At 51.6% G+C, this 23,722-nt stretch overlaps 5 protein-coding genes across 5 annotated transcripts; 2 read left to right on the forward strand and 3 right to left on the reverse strand.

The window, feature by feature from the left end:
• Positions 1 to 208: 208 nt before the first annotated feature.
• Positions 209 to 1,619, reverse strand: CDV56_100065 (uncharacterized protein; the record flags this gene model as incomplete). Its single annotated transcript, XM_026753684.1, has 3 exons — positions 209 to 442; positions 509 to 667; positions 1,467 to 1,619. Coding segments are annotated over 3 exons (546 nt in total), but the record flags the coding sequence as incomplete, so codon positions are not given.
• A 373-nt stretch (positions 1,620 to 1,992) lies between these two features.
• On the forward strand, positions 1,993 to 3,324 carry CDV56_100487 (alpha/beta hydrolase family protein; the record flags this gene model as incomplete). Its single annotated transcript, XM_026754106.1, has 1 exon — positions 1,993 to 3,324. One exon carries the CDS (start codon positions 1,993 to 1,995, stop codon positions 3,322 to 3,324), a length of 1,332 nt encoding a protein of 443 aa, XP_026610156.1.
• Positions 3,325 to 3,526: 202 nt separating this feature from the next.
• CDV56_100741 (MDR family MFS transporter) lies at positions 3,527 to 5,255 on the reverse strand (the record flags this gene model as incomplete). Its single annotated transcript, XM_026754360.1, has 2 exons — positions 3,527 to 4,937; positions 5,002 to 5,255. The coding sequence occupies 2 exons, from the start codon at positions 5,253 to 5,255 to the stop codon at positions 3,527 to 3,529; spliced, it is 1,665 nt and encodes a 554-aa protein (XP_026610157.1).
• Positions 5,256 to 5,839: 584 nt separating this feature from the next.
• CDV56_101092 (uncharacterized protein) lies at positions 5,840 to 17,707 on the forward strand (the record flags this gene model as incomplete). Its single annotated transcript, XM_026754711.1, has 5 exons — positions 5,840 to 5,876; positions 5,960 to 10,024; positions 10,080 to 12,231; positions 12,302 to 16,267; positions 16,315 to 17,707. The coding sequence occupies 5 exons, from the start codon at positions 5,840 to 5,842 to the stop codon at positions 17,705 to 17,707; spliced, it is 11,613 nt and encodes a 3,870-aa protein (XP_026610158.1).
• A 461-nt stretch (positions 17,708 to 18,168) lies between these two features.
• CDV56_102792 (uncharacterized protein) lies at positions 18,169 to 19,572 on the reverse strand (the record flags this gene model as incomplete). Its single annotated transcript, XM_026756411.1, has 1 exon — positions 18,169 to 19,572. One exon carries the CDS (start codon positions 19,570 to 19,572, stop codon positions 18,169 to 18,171), a length of 1,404 nt encoding a protein of 467 aa, XP_026610159.1.
• Between the last annotated feature and the right edge of the window lie 4,150 nt (positions 19,573 to 23,722).

Here is a 23,722-nt window from a genome sequence, read left to right on the forward strand (position 1 = left end):
ATCGTCAGCCTTTCATGGATAGCTTGTCACTGAGTATCGTACTATTCTAGTATATACGAGCTGCACCAACGTACATGTACCTCCTTTAGACTGTCAGCAGCATCACATCCGCCTAAGACAAAACCCTAACCCTAACCCTAACCCTAACCCTAACCCTAACCCTAACCCTAACCCTAACCCTAACCCTAACCCTAACCCTAACCCTAACCCGAACGGCTTCCATGCGGATGGCTTGACCACATTGTTGGACTGTCTTCTGGGCTTTTTGAGTGACCTCCTCCATGATGTCCCAGATCACTAGCACGCGCTGCTCAGTCGCATCCATGGTATCTTCCTTTGGTGCTGCCATGCAGTCACGCATATCTTTATCCGCGACGTCCTTTAAATAATCTGGCCAGCCCGTCATCCGCAGCCATGGGTTGGCATTGGTGAGCTCACTGGCCTGGATGACACAACCAGCCTTGGCCTGCGCCTGGGCCTGCTCCTATGCCTGGATCACCACATTAACTGCGGCCCAGATGTGGTGGGCGGGTGCTGTCCTGGGTTGCTCCTTGGGCTGCTGGTTTGGGCACCGCACCCAGATATAATGGGACCCTTTTCGGGACGGGAAAAACCGCTGGCAGGTAACCACCTTGAACCCCTGTTGGACCATGGTTTGGGCCTGCTCCTGCTCATAGTGATTAGGTCGACCCCCTTTATATGGGGCCTTCCACCCATGATGTTCACGCCAATGTTGCTTAATGGTTTTGATTGATCTTGTGACATAGTGGCATTGTAGGGGTGCACGCTGGCATAACAACCCATCTAGGTGCTCATCCAGCTCAGGGATTGATTGGGCTAGGCTAGCTGGCCATTGAATAGCCAGTGGGTCATGCTCAATGCCATCCCATCCCTGAATGGCCTTGTGAACCTGCTTCGTGGTTGCCTGCGGTAGATGATGATTCTTCCCCTGTAGATGGCTACTGACCTCACTAGGCCAGACCCCATGGCGGCATATCCGGCATATAATAATTGGGAACTGGGATAATTTTAGGAAGAACTGATGCTCCATGATAACTAAGTTAACTAGTAAAGAGAATGTTTTAACTATAGTTCCACTGATTTAGGATAATTTGATATTAAGTTATATGAAAGACTCAGCCCCTGAATCATGCAGCCTGTATACTTACCTTATCTAATCAGCAGCTTAGTAAACCCCATAATACAAGACTTTAAAAACAAGGAGCAACCATAACACACCTAAAGAAAGGAATTTCCCATTGAAATTTCACTATCTTAGAGTTTATACTTGAATTAAAAGGCCAACAAAATTTCAATGAATTCTATCTTGATTTGGTGGCAGCCCTGTACCTAAGAAAGAAGCACGGAACTGTACCATGCCAAGACAGCTACTATACCTAATATAGTCAACACCCTAACGGAACTCTAGTACAGTTCCCGACCCCTTGTGGGTTAGGGCTACGAACCAACTGGTAGTGAAGAATGCCGTGTCTTTCATGGATCTTGGCTGCTTTTACGGCGTGGTCTCGGGAGATGAAATTGTGGAACTCCTCCTCGGACACATGGTCGAGCTTGTAGTAGGAGCCCGCGAGACGCAGGACTTTCTGGGGTTCGGACATTTTTGCAGCCTTGGAGTAGAAGTGAACTTGTTTGTATGCCAGAGAAGTAAGTAACCTAGTTGCTACTGGAAAGATATGTCTATCTGACTTAACTATCTACCAACCTATATATGCGGGCCGGACGTACATGCCGATATAATGGAGGTAAAAAGGCTCCGAGTGATCGGAAGCTCCGAATAAGACCTACGCTATACTAGTCGAGCAAGATACAAATGACACGGCTTATACCGGACATATATCGGCTAGGACACTCCTAAAAGTCCCCGATATAGCTTATGTTAAAGAGAGAACCCGAAGATGGCAGCGGTAACATTCTGATGAAGCATAGACTGAGAAATCCAAATTCTCACCTACAACGAAACCAAATAAAACCATGTTTCAATTTTTCCCATCCACCTTTTTCAACTTCGAATTTACCCGTGTTCTGGGCACAATTCCCTTTGGAGGAGCAGAGCTCGCCGAATGTCTGGACGCGGCCGCCAACATCGTCAACGATGACCCGGAGAGCTGGCACCAGGCCTGGTTGACCCAGGCTAAAAAGGCCGAGGCTCTGGCGACGGATGCATTGGCGCATGGCGACAGAATTGCCGCACGGGAGGCCTTTCTGCGTGCCTCGAACTACTTCCGAGCAAGCCAATACATGTTCAATGACCGGCCTGATACGCCAGATCCGCGGGTGAAGCGGTTCTTCGCTCGCAGTGTGGCTATGTTCCTTCAAGCACTTCCCTTCTTTGAGCATCAGGTTCACCTGCTTCGGGTCCTGTATCGCGATGACGTGCACTTGCAAGGGTACATGTTTATCCCGGACATCCCGTCCAAAACTTCTAACAGCTCGTTCCCCATCGTCGTCTGTTGCGGCGGCGCCGACTCTACGTCCGAAGAGCTATATTTCCTGTTCGGCGCCAGCGGCTGCAAGCGAAACTACGCTGTTGTCCTGTTTGACGGCCCCGGACAGGGCCACAGTCTCCGAGAGCAGAAGATCACCATGCGCCCGGACTGGGAGAGCGTGACGACTCCGGTCCTGGATTACATCTGCAAGCTCGCAGGCGAGAATCCGCAGTGGCGCCTTGATACGTCGCGCATTGCTCTGGCCGGTGTCTCGATGGGGGCCTACTATGCTCTCCGCGGGGCCGTCGATCCGCGCGTCAAGGCGTGTGTCTCCATCGACCCTTTCTACGATATGTTTGATCTGGCGACGTCGCGCATGCCGCCGTGGTTTATCCGTGAGTGGTTGGCTGGCTGGATTACGGACGGGATGTTTAATGCTACATGGGCGACCCTTTCGAGATTCAACTATCAGCTGAAGTGGGAATTGACCCATGTGATGTGGATATTTGGCCAACAGTCCGCCGCAGCTGCTATGCGAGAGATGCGCAGGTATACGCTCGATGTCGGAGACGATCGGGAACAGTATCTACGTCGAGTAAAGTGTCCGGTGCTGGTGAGTGGAGCTGCTCATACCATCTACACTGCGCCTGAAATCAGTACCATGCGCGTGAAGCAGGCTTTGGATCATCTGCCCGACTCCAAGCGGCGGGTTTGGATTGCAAGAGAGCCTGGAGATGGCGGACTGCAGGGGAAGGTGGGTGCTTGGCGTCTTCTACAGCAGAGAATGTTTCAATTTCTGGGACAGCAGTTGGAGGTTCAGCAGGGCTGTGGGGGTGAAGTGAAACGGCAACCTGTGGATACATTAGTAGATGTATAGCCAACAAGTGAATTGCACGGGCAATTGATATCTGAACACAATGTTTATTTCTATCAAAGTATATGAGATTCTCACTCAACAAACAAGGAACTATTAAAAGATGTTACAATCTGACACGGACTGTCTTGAGCACAGAAATGACCCAATGCTAGCCCCTAACACTATGTGTGACATAGCGATGTTAATGCAGACGAAGAAAGTATCACGCGGCAGAATGCTTCTCAGTGCGATCTTGCTCCGTTCCCTTCAGTCCATATTCAGTATCCAGCTGCGTCCGTAGCTTGATGCTCTTCTCCAAAAAGCAGAGCAAGAATGACAGCCCTGAGAATGCAATCGAGACCTGCCATACTACCCGTAGGCTGCGCGAATATACCTCGATCGTCTCTTGTCGAACTTTCGGGTCCAGCGCGTTGATCATGGTGCTCGAAGCGTACGAGTAGGCATTTCCACCCGTCAGCATGTCCCGAACGGCAGGGTCACTGATCGACGAGGCGTGTTTATCGAACTGGTTATTGAAGATAGCAGCAGGGACCGACAGGCCCCAAATAATGCCGAAGCTGCGGACAAAAGCCCAGAGTGCCGTCGATGTTCCCGTGTCTTTCTCCTCGAGTCCGGCCTGCACGGCGGGAAGGAGGACGGGCATGATGAGCCCGGCGCCAAAGGCTGCGACCATCTGCGTCAGGGTCCAGGCAGCGGTGGACGAGTCCGGGCCCAGGATTGTAAAGGTGCCGAGTCCAATCGTGAGCAACGCAAATCCAACGATGTGTAGCATCTTGTAGTTTTCTGTCTTTGACAAGACAACGCCCGAAACTCCGGCGACTGGGATCATGGAAACGACGGTGGGGAGTAACTGGACGCCTGATCTCTCGGGGGATGACTGTAAGACCGCCTGAAAATAAACAGGAAGCATATACAGAATCCAGAAGCTGAGGAATCCGTGCATGAAGGTCTGGAAAAAGGCAATGCTAGACGTCCGATTGCCGAAGAGGTGCAAGGGGGTCGTCGGGTCCTTGACAAGCGGCGAGGCTTGGAACAGCACAAATGCCGGGATGCCCAGAAGACCGATGATCAGCGGAGCGAGCACATGGCCAGAGGACCATGGGTAGCGAGTACCTCCCCAGCTGAGGGCAATTAGAATTGCGACAATAGCTCCGACCAAAAGCATGTTGCCCATATAGTCCAGACGCTTCAACTTTGTCGGGATCGAGGTCTCGCGGTCGTAGTTCACTTGAAGGAAGAGGATCAAGAGAAGAAGACCAATGCCCCCAATGGGTAGATTCAGGTAGAACACCCAACGCCAGGTGGTATTGCTCACGATCGCTCCGCCGATGAAGGGGCCAAGTGAGGTGCCGATAGCAAAGACAACGAACAACAAGCCAATGTACGATCCTCGCTGATTTAGAGGCACAAGATCACAAATGATCAGGTCGATCAACATATTGATGCCGCCGCCGCCAATCCCCTGAACGGCACGACCAGCAATCAGCATTGCTTCGTTTGATGCGCCGCCACAGAGACCGCTGCCCAGGACAAAGAGGACAACCGAGAAAATCATGGGATACCGGCGACCGAAGACGTTTGCAATTTGTCCGTAGATAGGCTGGAAGCATGCTCTACACAAATAACCGTTAATATTTCTTCCCGCTCAGGGGTTAAATTAAGGTACGTCTGACTTACGTGGTCAAAAAGTACGCATTAGACACCCAGGGATAGTTATCGCCAATGTGCAGATCGGCCACGATGGTTGGCAATGCCGTCGAGGTCACTGTTCCCTCCAAAGCAGCAAGTAAGGAGGTTACACAGAGAGCCAAAAAGACAAGCCAAAAGCGAATGTCATGATTGAATGATTGTTTCTTCGGAGCGCCTTCGGGGCCCTCATCCAGTCTGGCCTCGGACGGGCTTGACGGCGATGTTGGGCTGTCAGTACTCATGGTGCAGTAGTGCGATGATAGAGAAACGTTATCGAAGAGTAAAGATTGAGTGTCATTCAGAAGAAAAGAAGAAAGAAAGAAGAGGAACATGAAGTCAGGAATGATCGCCTTTGGAGTGACTTTGTTCAATCGGGGACTTTTGAAACGCGCCTCTCCGAACCCGAACCCGAAACCCTAGCTCGGAGATCCCAAAAGTCTCCGGGGAAGCAGAACTGGGCCCGAATTACCAGCGGCAAATCTACGGGGGCCCATAGGTTGTAGAACGCACGAATCACTAACAATCCTAGAGATCTTCTCACCTGCACTAAGTTGGGCGATCTGGGAATGGATTGGCCACGTGAATTAAGCTAGATGGACAAGCAAATCTCACGCGAACGGGCAGTGAGACGGAGACAAAGAGAGGCAACTAAGCAAAGAGAGCTCCGTGAGCCGACGTGTGTCCGATATGGCGAGCTCGTATACTTCGCGATATGCCATAGCAATGGTGCTTTATTACTTAGGGCAAATACCCCCAAAGCACACAGGAAACCAAGAGGATCAATCCAAGGCCCATTTCCTAAAATTGAAAGATACCACCGACAGCCATGACTGCTGAACCTATCGCTATCATTGGAAGTGGATGTCGGTTACCGGGGGGGCCGCCTCGCCATCGAAGCTCTGGGAGCTGCTGTCCAAGCCTCGGGATGTACTTCGAAAAATCTGAGCAGAACGATATGATGCGGACGGCTTCTATCATCCCGATGGGCTGCATCACGGCAGCAGCAATGTGCGGCATGCCTACACCTTGACCGAAGACGTGCGCCATTTCGACGCCAGCTTCTTTCAAATCAGTGCCAACGAAGCGGCGGCGATTGATCCACAGCAACGACTGCTTCTCGAGGTCGTTTATGAAGCCTTGGAATCCGCCGGACAGCCAATCGAGGACTTACGAGGATCGGACACTGCAGTGATTGTTGGCCAGATGTGCGCCGATTACAATGATATCCTCACCCGCGACTTGGAGACCATGCCGACCTATTTTGCCACGGGCACTTCTCGGGCGATCATGGCCAACCGTGTCTCATATGCCTTTGACTGGCATGGGCCCTCATGGACGATTGATACAGCATGCTCATCAAGCCTGGTTGCCGTGCATCAGGCAGTCCAGTTGCTTCGGGCAGGTGACTCGAGGGTAGCCATTGCGGCGGGCTCAAACCTGCTTCTCGGACCGGAACCCTATATTGCTGAAAGCAAGCTGAAGATGCTCTCGCCAGATGGCCGTTCCCGGATGTGGGGTGCAAACGCGAATGGCTACGCACGTGGTGATGGTGTAGCGGCCGTTGTCCTCAAGACTTTATCAGCAGCATTGGAGGATGGAGACAGCATTGAGTGCATAATCAGGGCTACCGGTGTCAACCAAGACGGTCGGACAAAGGGTATTACAATGCCTAGTAGTGCAGCCCAGGCCGAACTGATTCGAAAGACGTACGAAGCTGCGGGATTAAGTCCGTTGCACGATCGTCCTCAGTATTTTGAGGCTCACGGCACTGGCACTAAGGCGGGGGATCCCCTAGAGGCCGGGGCTATCTTCCGAGCTTTCTTTGGAAATGAAATGAAGGAAGAGGAAGGGCACGAAAGGCTCTGTGTTGGCTCAATCAAGACTATCATCGGACACACAGAAGGCACTGCTGGGCTCGCAGGACTGCTTAAGGCCTCTCTGGCACTCCAACATGCTCAGATTCCCCCGAACATGCATTTCCATCGACTGAATCCTGACATTGAGCCTTACTGGTCGCGGTTGCAGATTCCAACCACGCTGCGGCCATGGCCCAGCCAGGCATTCTTGGTCCGTCGGGCAAGCGTCAACAGCTTTGGTTTCGGTGGAACGAACGCTCACTCAATACTGGAAAACTATCCAGCTGGTCGAGACGACCAAATTCCTTGCGTATCGGGTATGCTGCCATTTGTGTTTTCAGCGCAGTCAGAGTCCGCCCTGGCTGCAACAATGGAAAGACTTGCCCTTCACCTGCACCAAAATCCGGACATCGATCTCCGCAATCTCGCGTGGACGCTATATGCCCGTCGCAGTCTTTGGCCAATCCGAGCGAGCTGTTTTGGTGCCTCTGCCTCGGCCCTCGAGGCTGAGCTTATGCTCTCTGCCGAGAAGATCCGTAATGGGAAACAGTCTCCAGCCGTCAAAGCGTTTCCAATTTCGCGGTCCAAGCCTCGCGTGCTCGGAGTTTTCACCGGTCAGGGTGCACAATGGCCCGCCATGGCTCGAGAGCTCATCCGTGCCTCACCCTGGCTTGAGCAGCGTGTCGATGATCTAGAGCGTGCCTTGTCGCGGCTTCCAGAGGCCGATAGACCTACGTGGTCACTCAAAGAGGAAATGCTCTCTTCCACGGCCAAAGTAGAGGAAGCAATACTCTCTCAACCACTGTGCACTGCGGTACAGATACTTCTTGTTGACAGCTTGCGCCTTGCCGGCATCGAGTTTGCGTCCGTCGTGGGCCATTCCTCGGGCGAAATCGCAGCTGCATATGCGGCAGAATGCCTGAGTGCCGAAGCCGCCATCTGCATCGCGTACTATCGTGGACTGCACACGAAAGGAGCCCGGGGTGCCAAGGGCGAGGTCGGAGGAATGCTGGCAGTCGGGACATCTCTGGAAGATGCTGAAGAACTGTGCGCGCTGCCCACATTCGCAGGTCGCTTGGCCATCGCCGCGAGCAACTCTGCATCAAGTCTCACCTTGTCGGGCGACCGGGACGCCATCTACCAGGCGCATCTCGTGTTTCAAGACGAAAAGAAATTCTCGCGACCTCTGAAAGTCGACAAAGCATACCATTCACACCATATGCTTCCTTGCGCCGGTCCGTACGGTGATTCTCTAGACCAACTGCAAGTACGCGCTTCAAAACCTCGCTCGCCGTGGTACTCGAGCGTCTATGATGGTGACTTGGTCAACACGGCCGACGGACTCTGCGGTCCATACTGGGTCGAGAACATGTGCCGTCCCGTGTGCTTCTCACAAGCACTCACCAAAGCGATTGAGCAAACCGAGGAGACTTGCGACCTGGTTATCGAAGTAGGTCCTCACCCTGCCCTGAAAGGCCCAGCGAGCTCCACGATCCAGGAGATTCTGGGAAGGGATCTTCCATACACGGGACTACTACAACGCGGGTCAAACGACGCAAAGGCCTTTTCGGATGCCCTGGGTTTTATCTGGGCCAGATTTGGTCGGGATGCAATAGATTTCTCGGCGCTGCAGGATACGTTGTTCGACGGGACCGAGCAACCCCGGCTCGTGAAAGACCTACCCTCATACCCGTGGGATCATAGCCGAGTCTTCTGGCATGAGTCGCGCGCTATACAAGCTGACCTCTTTCGGGAAATACCTCCACACCCTCTCCTGGGAGTCTGCAAGGAAGTCGTGAGTGACCGCGTCCAGTGGCGGAATATTTTGACACCTCATGAGATTTCGTGGCTGAAGGGCCACGCTCTTCAAGGACAAACTATCTTCCCCGCATCCGGATACATATCGATGGCAATTGAAGCGGGAAGAACGGTTATGGAACCCGAGGGGACCATCGCACTCGTTGAGGTGCAGGACCTTGTAATCGACAGGCCTCTCACATTCGAGGAGGACTCTATCATTGGTGTTGAGGTTCTCGTCACCCTGGCTGGCATTTCGCGCGAGATACAGGAGGATGGGACCGCATTGATGACTGCTACTTTTACTTGTCATACGCCTGCCGGTCGAGGGTCCACATCGCTCGTCATCGCTGCCAGAGGGGGCGTGTGTGTCACGCTAGACGCTGCCCGGGAGACAACACTACCACCTGCCCGGGAGGTGTTCGAAGACCTCATCCAAGTGGATCAAGAGAGGTTTTACGATGGCTTGAAAGAGCTGGGGTATCAATACACAGGACCCTTCAAGGCACTGGACCAACTGGCACGATACCTCAATCTTAGCACAGGCGTTGTCTATCAGCCTCAGCATAGTGAAAGCTTTCAGGAGTCCTTGCTGGTTCATCCGGCTATGCTGGATGCCTCATTTCAATCAGTCTTCCTGGCATACAGCTGGCCGGGAGATGGGAGACTGTGGTCTCTACACGTGCCTATGAAGATCCGTCGCGTGCAGGTGAACCCCGTCTTGTGCACACCTTCGGATGACAAGCTGTTTTTCCATACCGAAGCCGAAGAAGGCCCCAAGAGCACGGTGCACGGTCACATCACTTTATCGCGTGCGGTGGGAGAGCCTGCCGCCATCCGAGTCGACCAGATTACCGTCATTCCTGTCGCTCCAGCTAGCGTAGCTGACGATCGGGCTCTCTTCGCAAGTGAAGTGTGGGACGATATGAGTCTCGATGACCAAGGGGCATTTTCTCAATCCTATACCGTTGAGGAGGATCGTCTCGGACGAGCTGTCAGTCAGCTCGCTGAGGAACGGTTAAGACAACTCCTGTCATCCGGGGATGACCAATGTGAAACTCTTTCCAGGATTGCAAATCATCTGCCGGGGAAGACTACGAACGATGGCTCCTGCACGCCCTCCCCCGCAATATGTTCGTCCAGCAGTGTTGATCTGGCTCTCCTAGAAGCAGTGACAGAGTTTGTGCATACTGGGAGGTCTGGTGATGGAGCTACTGCTGCAGGAAAGCTCCATGATTCTGATCTCATGGATCGCTACTTCGAGCAAGGCTTTGGTGTTATAGACTCCAATTCTCGACTAGCGATGATCGTCCGGCGCTTATCGCATCGCTACCCATTGATGAATATTCTTGAACTGAGTCAGTGGATCCTAAACCATTTCCTGGCTGCTGCAGTCACACTAATGCGAGATAGATGCCAATAACACCACTCTCACCGAGACTGTATTACGGAATATTCACCAGGGATTCTCATCCTACACCGTCGCCACGCCACAGCACAGAGTCGAGAGGATGAAGCAATCGGTGGCCGGCAGAACGCCTGTGAAAGTTTCAGCTCTGGACCGTTCAAGAGACGTTGAAGAGCAGGAATTCCCGGCAGGCCATTGGGATTTGGTGATCGGTAGCCTGGTGCTTGATGACCACCGCATCGAAGATACCCTCAAAACCGCAAGAAGACTCCTTCGCCCTGGGGGTTACCTCTCCCTGCAGATAGTCGGAGAGGCTTCACGTTTTGACCTCTACTTTGACATCGCGCAGAGTCTACCTCTTACTATTCCTCAGTGGCGTCATCTCCTCAAGCAAAACGGATTCTCGGGGATCGATGCATTCTACCAGGCTTCAATGGCAAAACCCCTGGGCATCGTTGTCACCCAAGCAACTGATGAGCGCGTTGCTCTGCTCCAGCAGCCTCTGCTTAGTACACCAAATGACTTGCAGATTTCTGAGCTCGTCATTGTCGGTGGTACAAGTCTCTTCACGAGCAACCTGATAGACGACTTGCTGGTCTTCTTATCGCCGCGAACTTCTCATGTGACGCTGCGTGAGTCTATCGCCGACGTCCAGAGACACCCACTTCAACCTCTGAGCACCGTTATCTGCCTGAGTGATCTGGATAACCCGGTATTCAGTGATCTCCGTCCGGAGACATGGACGGGGCTGAAGTCGCTTTTTGATAACTCGCAAAATTTGCTCTGGCTTCTCAGCGGGGCTCGTGGTCAACAGCCATATCCTAATGCCACAGTTGGGTTCGGAAGAACGCTGAGACTGGAGATGCCTCATGTGAATCTACAGTTCCTCGACCTTGGTGACAGCTACAAGGCAGTCGATGGACGCTCCATAGCCGAGCATCTGCTTCGACTCTGTTTGCTGGGGCTGGAAAACCAGGCGAGGTCGAAGAGCCCTGCACCTCTGTGGTCCAACGAGCCTGAGCTGTTATTGACGAATGGCCGAGTGAAAATTCCACGAGTCATTCCTCACGCTGCCCAAAACAACCGATATAACTCATCCAAGCGCTCAGTCAACATATCGGTCAACCCGACGGACGTGCCTGTGAGTCTTTCGCGGGCCGTTTCTGGAGCGTTCAACATCCATCTCGATCACACTCAAAATCCACGGACAGAGAACACCATGCTTATCAATGTGACCTATTCCGCCGTTCAGCAATTTGCGGTCTCTGATGATGAGCACTTGTACCTGGTTATTGGCCACTGCAGTGAGACTGGTCAACGGGCTATGGCATTTGCTCCTATGTTGGCGAGTCAAATTGCTGTTCCTCGGCAGGACTGTTTTGTCCTGAAGGACGACCATGGGTCAGCAGTGTACAATGACTTCACACTAATTCAGTACATTCTGAAGTATGTTCACATGCGTGATATTGTGTCTCAAGTGCAGCCGGGGGCGACCGTGGTCTACTTCAGCGCCGACAAGTTCACTCGCAGGATGCTTTCGAAGCTCGCCAGCGCACGCAAAATTTCCGTTGTGTGGGTTACCACAGGCGACAGTGCGAATGAGGAGAGCATTCACATTCACCCTCGAAGCAGTCTTCGTGATCTCGAGGCATTGATCCCCCGAAGACCATCTGTGATTGTCGACCTCTCAGATTCTCGGGAAGACTCACTCCAGTCGCGCCAGCTTTCTGAAGCCTACGGTAGCAAATTATTTGATCTAAGGCATCTAGAATTGCTTCAGTTGCCGTCGCTATTTGACGAGGACTTCACTTGGATTCTGGATATGGTGAAGGACGAGTCGTTGATGGAGTCTCCGTGGACTGACATAGTGAAACTGAACGATTTGCCAGAGGCCACTGCCTCCCCATTTACCATCGTGGACTGGAATACTCCCTCGGTTTCTGCCGAGATTGAGCCTGCAGAGACACAACCACTATTGCGCCCTGATTGCACGTATCTTCTTGTGGGACTAACTGGTGGTCTGGGACAGTCACTCTGCGAATGGATGGTCCGCCATGGAGCGCGGCATCTGGTCCTCACAAGTCGAAAGCCCAAGATCGACGAGCGATGGGTAAAGGCCCTCGATCGAGCGGGAGCTGTGATCAAATTGGTAGCGAAGTAAGCCAACTCATCCCCCTCCGCATATATCTGGAAACAATGCCGCCAGGTTACTGATATAACTCTTTAGTGATATCACCGACAGCAAGTCGGTCCGCGCGCTTTACGACGATACTGTTAAAACGTGTCCGCCCATCGCAGGCGTGGTCAACGGAGCGATGGTCTTGCATGATTCGTCCATCTACGACATGGACGTCGAGATGATGCTGAAGGTCCTGCGTCCGAAAATTGATGGGAGTCGCTATCTCGACGCACTCTTCCAAGAGAACACTCTGGATTTCTTCATCATGCTCTCCTCTCTGACCGGTGCATGTGGAAACAGCGGCCAGTCAAACTACACTGCTGCCAATATGTTTATGGCGGGGCTGGCCGCACAGAGAAAACAGAAGGGATTGGCCGGATCGGTCATCGACATTGGGGCGATGATGGGGGTAGGTGTTCTGGTTCGAGATCGAAGCTATGCCTTACAAGTCCAATTGCGCGAATACGGCTACCTCTGGATGTCCGAGCGGGATTTCCACCATAGCTTCGCCGAGGCTATTCTGGCAGGACGTCCGGACAATGACGAAAATCCCCAGGTCATGGCTGGGATTCGGCTCTGCCGAAGAGATCAGTTGAAGTCAGTGCAATGGGCCGACAATCCTCGATTTGGCCACTGCATTCTGCCGTCAGAGTCGGATTCTTCTGCGATAAAACAAACCAGTGGAGTACCGCTAGCCACCCAGGTGGCTGAAGCTGCAAATGGCGATGAAGTACGTCGCCTTCTAGAAGATGCGTTTTTGCAGAAATTGGTATCCGCCTTGTCATTACCGGAACTGGACGCGGGGATGAAGCAAAAATTGCTCTCACAGGGTGTGGACGAACTGGGTGTGGACTCGTTGGTGGCAGTGGACATTCGTTCATGGTGGCTCAAGGAGCTCCGCGTTGACATGCCAGTGCTCAAGATCATGGGAGGTACTGCCATTACCGATCTCATCGAGTACGGCCAAAAGCAGATAGCGCTCACCTGCTCGCCACAGGAGGAAGCCTCCTCTCCCGCGGAGAAAAATCAATCACCATCGACATCTTCAGATAATGAGTCCGAGGCAGACAAAGCTGTAACTACTCCACAGGAGGGCTCGGTTATCTCCAGTGCCACGACTGCCACGAGTGACGAGGAAGCGACCGAGATCAAATTGCCGCCTCTAGTGCATCAGGAGCTCATGTCCTACGGACAACGTCGATTCTGGTTCCTTGGGAAATACCTCTCGGATAAAACGACCTTCAATATCGCTTGTCTGATACGTCTTAAGGGCCGTGTTCAGGTTGGCAATTTGGCGCACGCCGTCCGTACCGTTGGCCAGAAACACAGTGCCCTTAGAACCTGCTTTTTCGAGGACGAGCATGGCCAGTCCTGGCAGGGAATTCTTGAGCATACTCGCTTGAAGCTGGAGTCAAAATCGATCCAAGGATACGAGTATGCCCTCGAAGAATTTCAGCGGATGCGCCGGCACGTCTTTGACTTGACTTCGGGAGAGTCTATGCGCGTCATTCTTCTCTCTGAATCGGCTGAGTCTCATTATCTTCTCATTGGCTATCATCATATTAACATGGACGGCATCAGTCTCCAGGTCGTGCTGAGGGATCTGGAAACGGCCTATCTTCAACGGCCATGGCGATCGGATCCACTTGAATACCATCAATTCGCAACATGGCAGCGCAACGTGGTGGAAAGTGGCGCTCTCCAGGCCGACATCACGTACTGGCGAGAGGAACTATCTGACATGCCGGATGTGCTTCCTATTCTGTCCATCTCAACGACGACTGTTCGACAACTAATGCAAGACTACTCCCACAATCGGGCCGACTTCAAGGTCCCCCAACAGCTCGGTGCCCGCATCAAAGCCGTCGCGCGCAAGCATCGTGCCACCTCATTTCACTTCTACCTGGCGACCTTCAAAGCATTGCTGTACCGGTTTTCGGGGGTAGAGGATCTGGTAATTGGGATGGCAGACGGCAACCGAAATCATTTGGACGGTGCCATGGACGGCATTGGCATCTACTTGAACCTCCTCCCTGTGAGATTGTCTCGAGGCGGGAAAGAAAAATTCGCCGAACACTTGACGGAGGCTCGAGCGAAGTCTCATGCTGCACTCTCTCATTCAAAACTCCCGATTGACGTTCTGCTCGAGGAGCTCCAGGTAGCTCGATCCGCTTCCTACACTCCAATCTTCCAGGCCTTTGTGAACTACCGACAAGGAGCTCAGGAAATTTTGCCCTTTGGCGACTGCCAGCTTGAGGGTGACAAGTACGAGATCGGACGCACAGGCTACGATATCAGCTTGGATGTTATCGAGAATGCGCAGTCCGAGGCTACCGTGATGCTTGTCACTCAGAAATACCTGTATTCAGAACAGCAAACGGAAATCCTTGCCGCCAGCTTCCAACAATTATTGGATTCGTTCAGTCAAGATGCTGAGTTGGAAGTGGATGCAGCGTCGATGTACTCCAGAGAGAAAATTAGGGAAGCGCTGCAGTTGTCTCGAGGGCCCGAACAGGTGCTACAATGGAAAGGCACCATTGTTGATCGTATCGACGAGATGGTAGCTCGCTACCCAACTCGACCAGCCCTGTCGGACGATCAATCATCGTTGACCTACAAGCAGATGTCGGCACGCATTCACACAGTGGCAGCTGCTTTAGCGAACCTGAAACTCACACCGGGGGCGAAAGTTGCCGTCTTTCAACAGCCGAGTGTGGATTGGATTTGCTCCATGTTGGCTATCTTGCGGCTAGGAGCGGTCTATGTTCCATTTGACCCACGACTGTCGCTCCCTCGACTGCAGCGAATTGCTCAGGACTGCCAGCCTGAAGCGATAGTCTTCCACTCGGCGACGTCCGGTAGCATTCCTGAGCTGACGGCTGGAATGCCTGAAAGTCTACTTGTCGATGTTACCGATCTCCCAACGATAGGTGGCTCAGATGCAACCAACCTTTCGACATCAGAATTCCCGATGGTCATATTATACACCAGTGGTTCCACCGGCCTGCCAAAAGGCGTCGTTCTCCAACACTCATCTTTGGCAATGAAGATAGAAACCATCACTTTGTCTTACAATCTCGATCAACAGGTGCGCATCATGCAGCAAAGCGCATTGACCTTTGACATGTCGATTGCGCAGACGTTCATGGGCCTTTGCAATGGAGGCGAAGTGGTTGTCGTCCCTCGAGCGAAGCGAGGAGATCCTGCGGCGCTTGTTGACACGATCATCCAACACAACATCACGCACACGATGGCTACCCCTTCCGAGTACATTTCCTGGCTTCAGTATATTAACTCTTCCGACCGCCATGCATACTCAATTGCTCGGGGGTCATGGAAAACACTTTTCTCTGGTGGGGAAGCCATTCCAGAGTCTCTGAAGCAGAAACTTCGCGCGATCAATAGTGACGGATTGCAGTTGCACAATGTGTACGGTCCAACGGAAATCAGTATCTTCTCCCATTCTACGGAAGTGGACTATCACTCCCAGTCCAAGGAACGTATTCCCGTGGGTCCAGTCAATCCGAACTACTCTGCGTTCGTCGTGGACGAGCAACTGACGCCGGTACCCATCGGTGTGCCAGGTGAGATCGTCATTGCTGGCAGTGGTGTAGCCTTGGGCTATCTGAACAACGACGATCTGACACGGGAGAATTTCGTTCAACTTACTATTCCCTATGGCAACAACACCGGAACAAATCAGATGCGCGCATATCGTACGGGCGACCGCGGCCGGTTGCGGCACGACGGTGCCCTCTGTTTCGAAGGTCGTATCGGGGGTGACACTCAAATCAAGCTTCGTGGTTTGCGCATGGATCTCGTGGACATTGAATCTGCCCTCATCGAGGTCTCGGAAGGGATTCTCCTGAGCGCAGTCGTGACAGTCAGAGGCCCTGCAGAGGCTCAATATCTGCTTGCACATGTCGTACCGAATCGCGAATGGCAATCAAAGCTCACCCTGGAGCAACAACAAGCCTTTTTCCAAGATCTGAAGGAGAGACTTCCTCTACCACAGTATATGTGGCCGGCCGGAATCACCCCTTTGGAGCGTTGCCTACCAGCTCGCATGGGAAAGTCGACCGAGGGGCCATTCGGAACCTCCCAATACCAGAGAACATCTTTGGCAATGTTGATAATGTAGGTGCATCCCTCTCCGAGGCGGAGGAGCAAGTCAAGAGACTTTGGGAGGAAGTTCTGCCATCAGAAGTTGCCCGTCTATACCAAATTGGACCCTTCTCGGATTTCTTCCATGTTGGTGGCAACTCCATGCTCCTTGTCAAGCTTCAGCAAGCCATTCGAGCACAATTCGGACGTATCATTCCTCTGGTACACCTCTTTGAGAGCACTACGCTGGCCAAAATGACAGCTCGGATCACGGATAACGATGTGGGCAGGGCCTCAGACACAATCGACTGGAGCAAGGAAATTGAGATCGACCCAGCCGTCGTGACAGCGCGCGAATCCTCAAGGAAGCCAGTCCGCATGTCATCTCCAGACAAAGATCAAACCATCGTTCTGACCGGCGCGACTGGGTTCCTCGGCCAGGTCCTGCTACACCAGCTCCTGGAGAACGACAAAGTGAGCATGGTTCATTGCATCGGCGTCCGCTCCCCCACGCGCCTCCAGTCATTCCAATCTCCCAAGCTCGCAATTCACGAAGGGGACCTGGCGTCCCCACACTGTGGCCTCTCTCAAGAAGCATCCGACAAAATCTTCACCACCGCCCACGCAGTGATTCACAATGGCGCAGACGTTCACTTTCTCAAGTCCTACCAGGTCCTTCGACCCGTGAACGTGGACTCAACGAAATGGCTCGCGGCGCAGGCACTGTCAAACAATATCCCATTCCACTACGTCTCGACCGCCAGTGTAATTCAGTACGCGCGTCCCAGCGCCCCATTTCCACCCAGCTCGGTGAACGCCTTTCTCCCGCCCACAGACGGCAGGGACGGCTACACGGCGAGTAAATGGGCGAGCGAGCAATACCTGGAGCAACTGAGCACTGAATTCGGACTCAATGTGCACATTCATCGTCCGACAGCAATCACGGGTCCCAATACACCGGCGCAGGACATTTTCCCCAATGTGATGCGGTTCTCGCGAGAGATCAAAGCTGTCCCGGTTTTCGACTTTGTGGTGGGACACCTCGACTTCATTGATGTGCACAGTGTGGCTACGAGGATTCTTCAAACGGTGGCTGGGGCCGCTGCCCCTCGCTCGAGCGAGACCAAGGGTCCTCGGTTTTATCATCACTCGGGGGAGGTGGTCATTCAGACATCGGGGCTGAGAGACCATCTACAGCGAGAATTGAACGATGAAGTTGTGGAATTAGGGGTTCGCGAGTGGGTGGACAATGCGACCCAGGCTGGGATGGACTCCATGGTTGGTGAATACATGAAGAGTCTGGAAGGCTTAAAGGAGCCAATATTTCTTCCTCAGATTCTACCTTCCTGAGCGCGATGTTTTACTATTATGTGCCATTTCGTTAATTACTTTGAGATGGATTTCCATTCGTCTAACACGATTTGTTCTTGCTAAGGATGTTTGACTTCACTAAAGGTGTCTTGAAAACAGTAGTATAAAAGTAGTCATAATCACTGACAGCTCTATTCAACTTTAAGACCCCGGTAGACGCCCTCACAAGTAACCTACGACATGGTGGCAGCAATATGCCTCTTGCCGCAGCTAATTCTTTTACTGATAATCACAGGGAGACTTCTAATAGAGGCATCCAGAACCACAGAAACGAGGCGAAAGCAATTGCGATCAAACTTACGAAGCAAGACCGGAACAAACGTATGCTCCTTTTGGCAGGGTTGTCTAGTTTCCAGCAACAAGTTTCCATCCCGCAAAAGGCAAAGAGAAGAAATGGTATTGAGCATGGGATGTGACATCGAAGCCCCCCCAGTGGAGAATCACAAGCAAGTCTCATGAAGACATTTGCGGATTTTCTTCACCAATATTCGCAACGGCGCAAGGCGTGCTGCTCGACCCCCATCAAGTCGATTGGCTTCGACTGCGGAACCGCGGCTAGTACGCGCCTCCTGTCGTGCGAGCGCCTCAAGGGTCGATAAATAAGTCCCGGGCGCAGAGAGAACATGTCCGGCGCCTGTCAACAGAATCTCGACGCCTTTATCGGTACGTTCTAGCAGGTCGCAGCTGAGTTGCAATACGGTTGTAATCTGTAGCACACCGTCCAGCTTCAGCGTCGAGCCGTCCAAGTGCACATTGGAGAAAGGCGCTGAGCCGGAGAAATTGTCTAGGACGGCGAGACGGCCTGTAAGATCACCCGCCGGGGTGTATCGGGCGACCAGAGACCGGACGGATGTGTACAAGTCCGTGAGGACGCTGCGGTGCAGGCGAATGAGAAGAACATGGCAGGTCATGATGGTGAGACAGATTGGGAACTGTGTCTGGCAGGCGGGTGGAAGGGCTGAGTTCTGCTCTACAGGACGCGTAGTCTTCCCACTGCCCGAGCCACTTCTGGGCTTCCCAGACTTGCGACGACGCCATGGAGTGCTTGTGCCAGGTGCGGGCGACACAGTCTGATCTTCAGGGGTGGGAAGTGCGAACCAGTGCGGTCTCAGGGGTGGCACAGAATGCGTTCGCTGGGGATGGTATTTGGAATCATCTACTGGCGAGTTTGGAACATCTTCGTCGTCATCCTCCTCGTAGTCGTCCTCGTCGCCATCACCTGCGGACGCATTGCTTGAGGAAATAGTCTCCTGCGGCTGGACGCTGCAAATGGACTCTTGATACGTCGCGACGAACGATTGGATAATTTCAAGAAAGGTCTGTGAGCACCGCATCATCTGGTGAATGGGATGGTCACTTTGAGCGTCTGCAGCATCCGGAAGACCAAATCGGAGGGGATGCACGTCAGTGCTTGCATTCTGCTGGACCGCGACTTGACTTTCGACCCAATGGACTTTTTCCATGAGTGTATGCTGGAGCCTCCATAGGCGCTGCAAGTTCTGCTCTTCTATGCTCTGCGGCCGCGACGAGTCTGCTGCCATCTCTGGAATACTCAGATTTCCGCCCTGTTGCAGGTTCAGTGCCAAATTCGAGAAACTGGGTGAATCGAAAGCTTCGAAGTCCATCTCGAAGTCATCGTAGTCTATCTCGGGAAGTCCCAGGGTCGCCGCGTTGTGAAGAGGGTCGATCATGGGCATGTTGAGATCCGGCGATTGGGCACTCGCGCTGCCGTTCTGCCGCGAGGAATAGAGATGTTGCTGGTTATCCTGGTGGCCGTCATTGTTCCCTCTCATGACCCGCCGATTCTGCTTGGTTTTCGGATGGAGCGATCGTGGACGACCCATGGGCTGGGATGGGCTTGTGATACACGGCAATTGGCCCCGAGCACACCGATCGCAAGCATGCTGATCCCCCAGGCTTCGCTCACATCGTAATTTCTGGCCTCTGCATCGGTCACAGGCATGGCGGCGGAGTTGTTTGGTTGTAACTGTCTCAGGCCTCGCTTGAGTGTCTGGGTAGCTCATGATCTCTGGTGATTAATGTTCTTGGGGAGAACAGACAATGCGGAGTAAGAAAGAAGGGGGCTGGAACATGGATAATATAGCACGTGGTGACGTGAATGACTAGAGACCAGATCATACCAGTACCTTAGTACATTCACTAAATTGGCATTATCCATTATATTGTAACCTCTACTTTTGGTGCAATTTACTATTCACTGCCATCTAATACTGAGATACCTGACAAAGTAACCAAGTAGCCTTGTCTCCTAGGTAAGCATTTGAGGCCAAGTCAAACTCCATTCCATTAAAGGGCCCCTTTCACAGGAACCAACAGTCTTAGAACACGTCAGCCACAATACCGACCCCACCTGCTTGCAGGAGTTAATACAACCGATAATAATAAAATCAGGTACCATTAGGCTTAAAAGGTGTCCGGACGATGTATCCTTAGGCTAGGTTACATATCCATATGGGGTCACAGTGATAATACCTTAGCAATAGGCATATGATCTGATTTCATGCTGGTCATGTCGAAAAGGAGACAGATCTCACTTGGAATTTACCCCTCTTTGATGAACGGATACGAGACGCCCTAGCGGGGCCAAGATAAAGAATCATAATCATTCTCGGCCGTGGGTGGGGACTTGAGCCTGGTTGGTGAACAGCATAATCCGAACTTTGCTAATGGATGATGATCTATCTGTTGGGCCTTGTGAGGCTGATGTTTAGCTGACCTAGACAATTTAGTTTGTGCCTCCCGCCGGCTTAGCTCCGCTGTCCTGATCCTCGAAAACCTTCCTAACGGAAGGGCGATGTCAGCGCAGGTGCTGGGTCGCCTATGCTTCCTAATGTAGTATAGTGTGATTTGCTATACTACCTCTACGTTCTTCTGCTTCTCATGATAGCTTCCTAGATAGAATCATCAATACAATGAGCATTATTCTCTCTCGTCATCTTCCATAGGCGAGAAACCATTTGGCCGCTGTAGTAAGCCGCGACGTGGGGGAAGTCCTTGTCCAGGGTCTCCGGATTGGTGTATCTCCGGGCCTATCTTTCCCAAGTCATGAAGCAAAAGTCCGCGTACATGCACTAGACTAGTTACCAGCTAGCCATTCGCGAGATTTCACACAGACTTAAGCACCACGGTGACGAGGCGGATCTCGTTTCAATACAGTTCAATGGCGCGGGGAATGCGTTCCGGAGCGAGGTGCAGAAGCCACCTGGCCTAGCCATAGTCCGGACCGCGGCCAGACACTTGGGTGCAGCCTTGTCGTTGTCTCATAGTGTGCTGCGAAGTCCGTATAGTGGATCTCATCATCGAGGTGATAGCTGTCCACAAAGTATTCGACAATCGCGCTCCACTCAAAGAGGGCAATGCCCTTGTTGGGATCCTCAATTGCAGGAAGTCGGCCACTGCGGTCCAATCTGAGGCAAGGCTCCTTTTGGCGTCGGTAAAATTGGCAAATAAGGAAGTCCAGGCTCTTCGAGAATGGTTGCAACCATCCAGGAGAATACGATAGCGAGCATAGCGATGAGAAATCGAGGGTTCACCGAACGGCAGGGGGATGAGGAAAAGAGGTATGCATAATTGGTCAGAATAAGTCAGTCAGAACTCGAAATTATACCCTTCTACGAAGCGTTTTCAGGACTGGTAGGATTAGGCTGCATGAAGGTCAAGTGGAATCTATTAAGGGCAAAGGATCTCCTATTTTATCCTTCCTTTGGGCCTATATTTTATGAGGAAATAGCGTCTGTTTCATAAGACTTATTTTCATAACAGTTTGATGAAAGGAATACTCAGAAGACCTTCATTCAATAAAAGAAAGTAGAGGGGCTAACCTTTTCCCCTAAGGGAGTACGAAATACTCTATGGCTATGCTTAATACCATAATGGTCTAGAGCCTAGAGAGCTATATGCTCTGTACCACACCTTCCTTAGTAACATCAGTGTTATGAAATTATGTCAAATCATTCGCGAAAACCCCTCTTTGAGATCTCACATGGGTGATCAACTAGTGTATTCCTTTACTTCCCCAACACTCAATAAGCAGTTTATTGGTTAGAAAAGAAGTAGGTCAAGGAGAACTGAGCTCAGATTAACTCCTGTATGTGTGCCATGAAGTGGTTCAAAGCCAAGCAAGATCTCACGATAGTTCCAATCCTCATCAATAAAGTAGCTTGTGACAGCCATAAAAGCCTGGCGAAAGGGCGAGGTCCAGCAATCTAATGCAATAGAGAGCTTAGCGCCTGTAGGAAGCTTGCAAAGAAGATTCTGCTGTTGTTCTTCAACCATCTCTCGAAGGTGACGTCAGACCATATATGTGGAAGGGATTTCGGGTAAGGATGGCGCAAGCCGGGCCATCTCAATAAGGGCACTAAACTGAGGGTGCTCAACGAGTTGAAATGGCAGTCGTAAGGCAGTAATAAATGTAATTACCCTCTCCATCCAAGCTTGTGGAGTAAAGGTAGGTTTTTGAGAGGCCAGATGTGCCTAATATAACTAGAAATTAGTAGAGATAAAATAAATCTGTAGGGATGAATGTATTAATATACCCCTTCTTGTATGAGCCTTCTGATATCTTGCGAACGAGGCGCTACCCTCCGACAGTTAACCCCTTGCAAGTGTTTGTTCATAGAGGATGTTCCATAATGGCTGTTCGCTGGATGATTGAGGATTTGGCCGCATGTTTTACACATAACCTTCGGAGACCCATCTTGGATAGAGGCGACCTGGTGAAAATGCTTCCAACACTCTGCCTGACGCTTATTCTCAAAGATATTCCGTTTCAACTGACTTCCAAACTCGGTCTTTAACCACCACGCAATGAATTCATCATTCACCATCTCTGTCCAGAGAAGATAGTTCTTCTTTCTCTCTAGGCCAATGCGTTCAAGGGTGTTAGGGATGGAGGGCGGTACCGGAGGCCGGGCGAATTCAGCGTCAGGTGTAGAAGCAGGCGTCTGCTGGCTGTATGAAGCATCAGGGATGAATGGCTGTGGACCATCAGATGGAAGGAAGGGAAAGCTATCTAGAGGGGTATCCTCATAGATAGATGAGGGATAATTATTGGAGAACTGAGAGATTTGACTCTGTGACATGGTAAATAATAGAGTCAGGATGATAGAGAAGGACTGGAAGAGACATACTAGAGGTCAAGTGAGCTAGAACTAAGGGAAATAGGAAAAACTACGAGAATCAGCTGCCAATGCGAGCTGAATGAAGGTGTTGATACGTCTATTCTAATATAGACTGGGCTATCTACCTGCGTGTGTGACAATTGGTCAGTGAGGCCCTCTATAGTCAGGTTCCGTCAGGTTCGAACCTGACGGACCCTGACGGACCCTGACAGAACCTAAATTAGAACCTGAGGAACCTGGCCTGGAACCTGACCTGGAAGCTCACCTTGACCCGCATGAAGAGTCGTTTCAATCTGATTTTTGCCCAAGTCCTCGACCCCAAGTATATAGTCTCGTTGCTTTCAAGGGATAAACACACAATATACAAAGTAAATATAGGATAAACTGATTGAAAATAGCATTAAGATATTAGTATTCCTATATAAGCTTCTAATTAGCCAGTTTGATTCTAATGGCGGCCGTTGAAATATATTCAAAGAAATGTTGATCAGGATGGTGGTGGAGTACTCAGAGGTAAAATATATATTTCTCACTTCATACACCACATCAACCACAACTTCTACTAGAATTCACTACTAAGGGCCCCAAGGCCACTAAATCTAATTAGATATAACATTTGCTATGCTAGGTATTCTATATACAGATGAATTTCATATAATTTCACAAGGGATATGGTGACATCACGATGTTCTTTGATATAGTGACCAGAACAGCGGTAAATTACAGTAACGTAATCCACAACCGAGCGAGACACTCAACCCCTGAAATCTTACAACCACCATCGAATCATCATCAAATCCAGCCTTTTATCCAATATGGCATCGAAACCAGCAGACTCAAGCATCAGATTAGA

The sequence above is a fragment of the Aspergillus thermomutatus genome (genome assembly GCF_002237265.1).
Source record: "Aspergillus thermomutatus strain HMR AF 39 chromosome Unknown NODE_351, whole genome shotgun sequence".
Lineage (NCBI taxonomy): Eukaryota > Fungi > Ascomycota > Eurotiomycetes > Eurotiales > Aspergillaceae > Aspergillus > Aspergillus thermomutatus.